The 9,275-nt window shown below is 43.7% G+C and overlaps 1 protein-coding gene across 1 annotated transcript in view; it reads right to left on the bottom strand.

Annotated features, from left to right (window-relative positions):
* Window positions 1–235: 235 nt before the first annotated feature.
* APBB1IP (amyloid beta precursor protein binding family B member 1 interacting protein) overlaps window positions 236–9,275 on the bottom strand; it is a gene marked incomplete at its 5' end in the record, with an annotated part of 31,526 nt that continues 22,486 nt past the window's right edge. Inside the window, 4 exons of the mRNA XM_081163204.1 lie at window positions 236–2,630; window positions 4,846–4,937; window positions 5,872–5,989; window positions 7,031–7,129. Coding sequence (XP_081019330.1) covers window positions 2,073–2,630; window positions 4,846–4,937; window positions 5,872–5,989; window positions 7,031–7,129 — 867 coding nt within the window. The 3' untranslated portion in view covers window positions 236–2,072. The remainder of the gene's footprint in view (window positions 2,631–4,845; window positions 4,938–5,871; window positions 5,990–7,030; window positions 7,130–9,275) is intronic.

The raw sequence follows: 9,275 nt of genomic DNA, 5'->3' as shown, positions 1-9,275 counted from the left end.
TATGTAAAATTAGCTGCCTTCTGCATTTCCTGGTCAGAAGATCAGTGGCTCCTGCAATTCCTGCAGTCTCCATTTCTCACACTTGAACTCAAGGATTTAATTTGGTCTGCATTTTAAATGAATTGATCTGATACACCCTTCCCAGGCTAATAAATGGATTAGAACAGTCCCCCCCCCATGTGCTGCCAAATCTGTACTACAGTTCTCAGCTCAAAAAAATAGTACGAAACGGTGTAAAAAATGTGTATTACTGGGTAAAAAGCATACAAACATGCCAATTTTCATGCAGTTTAAATCAATAGATTGATACAGAAACAAGGTGGAACATAATTCTGAATCATTTCATGCAGAACTGACAGACAGGAAGCAGGCAAATCCATCCATTCTTATCTGGAATTATTGGAAGCAGAGTTAAGCACTTGCTCCTCTTCCCTCCTGCTTGCCATTTTAATTTCCTCGTAACCAACTCTCTTTGCTCTTGCTGTGCCACAATCATAGGAATTGTTTGTGACTGTCCGCGATTCAGCTTTGTACAAGAGGCACCCCAAATTCTGTAGTCTCCAAGGCAGCAGAGTCTGCCTCTTGAGGGTCCCATAAATAACCTTGGCACATGATAAATGGATCTAGAAACCAGGATTCTAATTTTGTTAGTACAACAAAATCTCAACCCATCTGAGAAACACACAGAGTTAAGTTGACAAAGCATAGGGCAGTATGGGCAAATAGTTGAACTGCAGCAAGCACCACTTTTCTCATTTCAAGAACAGCTTTTGATCTAAGTACCATTTATAGCCAAGGTTCTTCCTAGTGTCTCTGCAACTGCATTGAAATATTTGGTTTGCAAGCTAGTTCTGCTGGTAAGCCATTTGAGGATTGGCCGCTGACAACTCTCCAAGGGTAGGATTTAGTCTCCATGCTGTCCGTCTCTGTTTCCCAATTTTAGGCGTAACTGTTGTGCTCCTGAACTGAATGTTTAGAGAAGGAAAGCACTTGCCATTCCAAAGAATGTTTTGCGTATGCGTGCGCTACATGCGTCGAAACAAACTGTGTTGCTTGTTCATTAACTTTGACACTTTTATGAGGCATTGAAGAGGATTTTATTCAGGAGCTGGCAGTCAAAACAAGCTCTGTCAAAATGAACACTTGGAAGATTAAGGTGAATCATAAATGATGAAAGAGGCGTAAGAACTCATAAATGCCTTAACGTATTCCGATCATCATAAAGTCTTTAGGAGACAAATATTTTTAGGCATCACTTAAAAGACAATTGCTAACTTGGTTGCTGTGGGAAGAAGAACTGAAACTTGTGTATCTTTGGCCTTGTGTTATATTGGATAAATAACCAGAGACATAGCCTGCAGATACAACAGCTGAAAGCAGCATTTTGGTTGGGATTTCTCACTTCAAAACAATTGAGGAAACAGGTGTGGCACATTATAGTCAGGACAACCTGTGAATAATAAAGCCTCAAGTGGAAGTGTTCACTGTTATCCAAATGGTTGGTTCTCGCTGTATCTAATAGTACTAGCTCTTTAAAAAGTATGGGGTTGGTGGGTGGAATTGTTGAGACAGCTGTCACTGCAACTGTTGTACTGTTTTCAGTCTCCTTATTTTTGCAAATCAGGTCATGCCTGCCCATACATTTGCCATACATTTACAGGGTAAGAACAGATTGTGCAATCTGCATGAACACATGCCCAGGGAAAATCCAATTAAATAGCCTATTAAACCTTCAATTGATTAATATTAGTCAGCCTTTAATTTGCTATAAGGTTCTTTCATCTTTTTTGCTAGATCCAAATCTCCTTGGGAATCTGCCTCTACCTTGAGACACTTCCCATGCTTCTAGTTGTGTTCTTCAGCCTCAAACCAGGAACATGGGAAGCCACCATTTCAGAACAAGTTGCAGGGGTGGGTAGGGGGGAAATGTATTGCTTCGGGATATGTTGGGATGCCTTTCTCTAGCACATATTCCTTTGGACCACCAGGAAGAGCTGTAGACAATTTACCTGGGCCACCCTCTCCCTGATCCAACTAAAACCGCACACTAATCTTCATTTAAACTGCTTGTTTCATGATGTCTCACCCCTCTTCTTTTGCAGTGCTTTCATTAAATCGGACATTAAGTCTCCTCCTTGTTCACCTGCATCTCCCCTTGGAGGAAGCCCACTTTGCCTGGGCCCTCCTGCCTGCCCAGTACTTTGTTCCTGTCTTTTAGGAGGAGGTGGAGGTTTCTTTCTGATAGGCGGAGGCATCGTGGGGGCAGAGACTGCAGGAGGTGGCGGCGGCAGTTCTGAAGTGCCAGCGCCCACAGCAAAGGCAGGTGGTGGGGCTGGAATGAAATCAGGAGGATCTTCATAGTATTCAGGCGGTGGTGGCGGCAAGTCCTCCAACGCAGTGGGAAGCAGTATTGATTCAGGGGGTGGTGGAAATTCGTCTGGATCTGATGTGGCAATTGTGTTTCTTCTCTCCATATTGTGGGGCAGGTTCAACGAACCAGTAAAAGCAGAAGATCGTCTTTGAGGAGGGGGTGGTGGGTGTAGCCCACCAGGTTTACGGAGGTGTTTCGGTTGTGGCATGGGAGATGGTGGCGCTCGCCTGGTGTCAGTGGTGCTGTCTGGTTTCGTAACCTTTTAAAACAAAGGAAGCAATTTTCAAAATGAGAGGTGAATAGTAAAAGAAAGACTGCAGGTCCAGCATGAATTATGTCTTCCTTGGTTTCAAGGCAGCAGGGAGAATATATAACACTGGGATTTCCATTTGTGTCCATTTAGCAGTAAGAATAGATGTGTTCCAAAACTACAAGGATTGGTTTTTGCAAAACCAGACAATCTGAAAGACTCCCTCCTGTCTATGGACATTTAAGTTTACTTACAATCTCAGTGCCTCAAATTATATTACCATTTCCTGATACCCATTTGATGTAGGGAGAGTCAGCGTAGGTACTATCTGTTGTGAATGTGAAGCTACAAGGAGTCTAAACAGAAGGACAACCTCCTGGCAGCCTGATAGAAAATCCAGCCTTTCCTCAAGTGTTCCAGGACTAGGAATCAGTTGCCAATTTTCATTTCAATGGTATAAACATTTGAAGCGGAACAGAAGCTAAGTAGATTGGCAGCTGAGTCTTACCTGAACATTTACAGTGTCCACAACAGGGGAGCAGCGACTGTGTGACACAGACAAGCCTGCCTTTCAACATTTTGCCACGAATCACCACCACCACCTACAGCCTCTGCTGCCTGAGGCAGCTGGGCCACTCTGCCAAATGGTAGGGCTGGCCCTGCATTGACCTGGCATTGCACACAGCTATATTTCCTTGGCTTGCAGACACAGTGCAGTGCTCACATAGTGTGAATGCAGCTACTTTAGCCCTTACAACTGATATATTGCTTTGCTGAATTAAGCTCAGTGCTTACTGCATTCTCTTTAGCCTTTGGGAAATAGGTGCACTAAAAAGGCCTGTACACAGAGTAGTTAATACCTACTGTATCTCCTCCAGTCTGCACTTATATAGTCTGCTGGAGGCTGGTGACTGGAGCTTAACCTTGAATGCATTTTGCTAAGAACTGGAAGCAAGCTGGCTACTATACATTTTCCTGCCCTTTTGTACCAATCACAGCCACTTTCCCTCCACATTCTCTTATAATGAAAGATGACTGGAATGTCTTAACCTCTAGCCGCACAATGTACACAAACTGAACAGAAAGATAAAATGTTTGATCTTTTCCAAAGCATTTGTCACACAAGCTAAATGAAAGTGTCGTCTAGGCTAGCAGTTCGTTAGGTAAATGTTTGCCCTGGCAGAATATTAGGTGAGCTTGCCTTCACCATGTGGCTGCTAGACTATGTTCTTAAGATGAATAGAATCCCATTGGCAGTGTAAGGAATGTGCTCTCCTTTCATTTGCAGCTGGTAGCTGTTAAGAGTTATGTCTGCATGGTAACCTTTAACTGAGTTCTAAGCACTTCCTGCTTCTAGTCATCTATAGAACCGTTTCTAGGTAGATCAAAAAAACCCTCAAGTCTCTCTTACATTGAGCATATGCGCACAAAATGGATAAGTGGAATGAATTGTTTCGGTTCAGTAAGTAACCAAGGCAGGCTATTTAAGGAACAAACCTATTTAAAGGGTAAAGGGACTCCTGACCGTTAAATCCAGTCGCGAATGACTCTGGGATTGCGGCGCTCATCTCGCTTTTCTGGCCTAGGGAGCCGGCGTACAGCTTCCGGGTCATGTGGCCAGCATGATGAAGCCGCTTCTGGTGAACCAGAGCAGCGCACGGAAACAGGAGCTCACACCGTTGCGGGGATTTGAACCGCCGACCTTCTGATCAGCAAGCCCTTGGCTCTGTGGTTTAGACCACAGCGCCACCAAAGGTGCCCCAAAGTTTATATTCTGCACATCTCCAGTTCCTAATTCATTTACAGATACTTTGGCACAAGTGCTACAAGCCAAATGGAGAGCAAGGGTTCCTAAAGTGGGCTCTCTGGACCGCCAGTCCTCCATGAGCTTCATTTAGGTGGTCTAAAGTAGATGTGGTTGAAGATGGGAAATTACATTTCCATAGCACTAAATATTCATATTGATTTTTAATAGTATTCCTATTGCTTTTTATTTCCTACAAGCCATTTTATTTATTTATTTATTTATTTATTCAAGATTGACAAAAGAAGTACAGTACCTTTCGTGCATTACAAGGGCTGTGGGTGGCTGCAGCCAATGTGTGTAGACTTCTAGTCAAGCTGCAAGAATGCATGGACCTTGCATGGACCTCTAGGCTTCCTGCCTACAGATATATTTATGTTAATGCTGAATTTATGATGATACGTTCAATTTAATTTGTACCTTTGGCATCTCAGCAGGTTTCTCAGGTTCTGAAGAATTTGCAGCAGCGAGGGTCGTGCTTTGGGGGACCTGTCCATTAGCATGAGTACTACCTAGGATACACAGTTAAAAAGAAAGAAACAACAGGCTTGCAAAACCAAATTCGAGTGATTAAAGGCAAAAATCATTCTTATTTTGAATCACGATTGAAATAATACACTAAGCTCCATAGGATACCATAGCACCCTGTTCTGTATGTTCTGAATAGTTCTGTATGTTGTTGATGCTTCTCTAAGGAGCTGCAGACGTGCCCTACTCCTGACAAACTAATTAAGGGAACAAAGCCAAGAAGAAATCTCTGTGGCTTGAACTGTACTGTTCTGCAGAGGATTATGTGAACTTTTTCAGTTGGCCAGGAGTGTCATATCTTACTCTCCAGTTTAGGATATGCAGCAGCTTCTCTCTCTCTTTCCCGCCCCCCAAATAGTTCTTGAACTTCTAGTTTCCCTTTTTAGAAAACGTTGAACTGGCAAAACAAGAATATGTTTCAATGAGAATTCTTCAACCTTGGGAGCCCAGCTGTTGTTGAACTCTTTAACACTTATCATCCCCAGCCAGCTTAGCCAATTGTCAGGGATCCTGGGAGTTTTAGTGCAACAACTTCTGAAGACCCAAAGTTGAAGAGGCCGAGTTAAGGTATAACTAAAGTACAATCCAGAAGAACTTTGGTACAGTTTGGGAACTATAGTACACCTGTGTCCAAATGTTAAGAACATGGGAAGCTGCCTTATACCGAGTCAGACCTACTGCTCCATCTAGCTCAGAATGGTCTACACTAAAGGCTCATCTACTTTTTCGCTTCTCCAGTGATTTCAAGGCATGAGCCCAAGAAGTTTTTCTCTTGTTCTACCCTTTCCCCCAGGAAAACTCGCTGCTTACCTCTGAATCAGACCAAATGCCAATCTGCAGAAAACCCAACATGCAGGATGCTCTTCCATAACTTATATACGCGCACACACAATTTAACATTTACCATATATCATATACCTTTTGAAGATGATATTGCAGCAGTGGAAGATTGAACATTCCCTAACTTGGTCAGTCGAGAAGCTAAGCCAGCCTTCTGCACTGCGCGAGTGTAGTTATCATACAACGTCTTTCCATACTGAGAAAATAAGCATATATATACTGAAAATTACCACCCATGCCCCTTCAAAGGAATAAAAGCACACTTTCCTGCTTCCTGATGTTTTGACTAATACAACCAACCCTCCACAGAGATACTCTCCAGTGACTGGTACTAGGTCTGCCTATAGCATCTAGTATAAATGTCAGTACTATAAAACTACAGGCGCAAGGATTTGTTTAAACACATCAGAGCAGATGGATGTCTAGAATCCAATACATTCGTAAAGTCATTTCCATTTGTTGGGTTCAGAGATCACCCATTCCATTAAGTACTGTATTTGGCAAGAGGCAATTTAAACCTTGAATCCCTAGGTTTACAATGGCTTAAATTCACACGCTGGATGAACTCACTTGTGGACCTAGCCCATCCTATTTTATCTGCTTATGTAAGAATTCTAACCACACGCTTCTGATGCTTCATTCAGGGTGGTTTGCAACACTGATCGGAGGAGGCTGGTGCATTAGGCCAACCAGGACTTACCCCACCACATGAAATGTCTTGCTATTACACTTCTGCACCTTACCAGAAATGTGGTGAAACAGGGGTGGTAACATCTGGCATGATCATACAGAAGACTGGCTTGCTGGGTGGTTGCACATCATGGTGCGTTAGCAAACTATTACCTGAATTCACCCATTGGCAGTGCAGTCCATGCATGAGCTGATGCATGCTGCAAATGGGAAGAGCAACCTTCACCAGATAGGTATCCTGATCCACAGGTATAAACTATGTGTGAGCACATTACAATCTTTGTCTTGTTTTCCTTACTGCAGTTAGAACAGCTTATTCATAATTTTTCAGATGACTGATGAGACTTCTCTGGCTCCCACAACCTAATTACATTTGCATCTGTATTATCTCACATTTACACAAATATCTATCCATTGTGTGCCTGTCTTTTACTTAGAAAGGAACAAGAGTTATTTTTGTCCGTTGTGAAAAGCAACAAATTATACAACTATTTTTTTTTGCGTGTGTGTGTTTTAAAAAAACGACTGCACATCTTGCACTACATACCTTTGCAATTCTTATGCCAGTTACCCACTGATGTAGAGACTGCCGGTCATCACAGCACAAATATCTGATATACTGAGACTCCTTCTGTATCTGGGGATGCTAATAATAATAATAAATTTTATCATTAAAATAGATTGAAATTAAAATAAGTGGAAAGAAAGGGTGGTCTTACATTAGCGGGAAACAAATTAGACATACATCTGTGAACAAGTCACAAAATGCTTAATAACAAAATGCTGCTTATTATAAACTCATTTGTAAGGAGATATTTGTTGGGTGGAAGCTTAGCTTGAAACGGCCTACTTTCAACATGACTTCCAGCCAAGTAAATGTGAGGCATGTCACAGTTCTAAGCTTAGCATTCAGTGTGTAAATTGAGGTCTCCATTGAGGGTTGTCATCTGGCAGTTGTATAAGCTAGAAGATTAACATATCTGCAGTTTCCAAGAAGCAAGTAATTTTTTGAGAAGCATATGAAGTAGTCTCTGCTCCACATCCCCTAATTTAGGATTTCTGCGTCTCTGTTTAGGATCTGGTGTCAGCTTGCATACATATTTTCCCTGGTCCCAGTATTTTTTCTGCATACGTTAAAAAACAACAACAAATCCATCCCTGCCCCTCACCGCCTCCTTGCTATGTGTGTTAATTTTTGAGGTTGTCATGCATTAACTTCAAAGTACAGTATTTTTTGCCCTATAGGACGCACTTTTTCCCCTCCAAAAATGAAGGGGAAATGTGTGTGCGTCCTATGGGGTGAATGCAGGCTTTCGCTGAAGCCTGGAGAGCGAGAGGGGTTGGTGCGCACCGACCCCTCTCGCTCTCCAGGCTTCAGGAGAGCCCCAGCGCCAGCCCCACAAGGTCGGGGGACAGTGGGGAGGCGGAACGCCGCCATCCCGCTGTCTCCCGATGTGGTTTGGAGGCTGACGGCGGGGAGACGCGTGCTTCTCCCCGCCGCCAGCCCCGTTAGCTCCGGGGACAGCGGGGAGGCGCAGCGCGTCTTCCCGCTGTCCCCGGACCTGGTCTGAAGGCGGGCGGCGGGGAAAAGAGCACTTCGCCCCGCTGCCGGCCCCACAAGCTCCGGGGACAGCAGGGAGGCGCAGCGCGTCTTCCCACTGTCCCTAGACCTGGTCTGAAGGCGGGCAGCGGGGAGAAGAGCGCTTCTCCCCGCTGCCGCCCCGCAAACTCCGGGGACAGCGGGGAGGCGCAGCGCGTCTTCCCGCTGTCCCCGGACCTGGTCTGAAGGCGGGCGGCGGGGAGAAGAGCGCTTCTCCCCGCTGCCGGCCCCGCAAGCGCCTGGGGGGGAAATAATTCCCCCCCTTTATTTCCCCCCAAAAAAACTTGGTGCATCCTATGGGGCAAAAAATACGGTATAACCTTGTTAGTGCTTAATGGAAAATCTGCTTAGTGCTTAATGGAAAAGCTGCATAAAATGTAGACTATAAAAAGACATCTGATCATGAAGTCCAATGTGTTCTGAGTTCCGTATTTCATTCATTTACTGTTTAGCTAATTTATGTGCCACCCTTAACAAAAAATATCCTGGGGTGAGTTTCATGACAAACTTGTTCCACCTAATCACTAGTACATGGCAGCAAAGGTAAACACACAAAACCTTGACCCAATTTGGCCCATGACACCTACTCCTTTAATAGCATATGGCAAATGTTTACTGAATCATAGAATCATAGAGTTGGAAGAGACCACAAGGGCCATTGAGTCCAACCCCCTGCCAAGCAGGAAACACCATCAGAGCACTCCTGACATATGGTTGTCAAGCCTCTGCTTAAAGACCTCCAAAGAAGGAGACTCCACCACACTCCTTGGCAGCAAATTCCACAATGCATAAATTGTTCAGACTGTGGCAGGAATCCACCCAATACTCAGGTGAAAATGTGGTGTGATCTTTTAGAATAATCAAGTGAAACTTTATTACATAGCATGACAAAAGTCTGTAATTTTATCAGGACACTGTTGCAACAATTGTTTTTTCAAATCTTCTGCACCATGAAAAATGTAGGGCAACTAAAATGTTCGCATGCTAAGTAGAATGTTCAGCTCAATGCTGATGAGTACTTCCATTCTAGAAATGATTCTTCAGTCTTCTGTTGGGTCAGAGAACTTGGAATTTTGATGCGTTGTAAGTATCAGTTAAATCCAGCAGATGGCATCAGATACTTTTCAATTTTTAAAGATCTCTTTTAAACAAAACAAACATTACCGTGACCCTAACCTTTGCCGGTCTTCCT

This window comes from Podarcis bocagei, assembly GCF_964188305.1.
Source record: "Podarcis bocagei genome assembly, chromosome: 12".
Lineage (NCBI taxonomy): Eukaryota > Metazoa > Chordata > Lepidosauria > Squamata > Lacertidae > Podarcis > Podarcis bocagei.
Note: the sequence above shows the minus strand (reverse complement) of the source record. Positions and strands in the feature narration are given on the sequence as shown.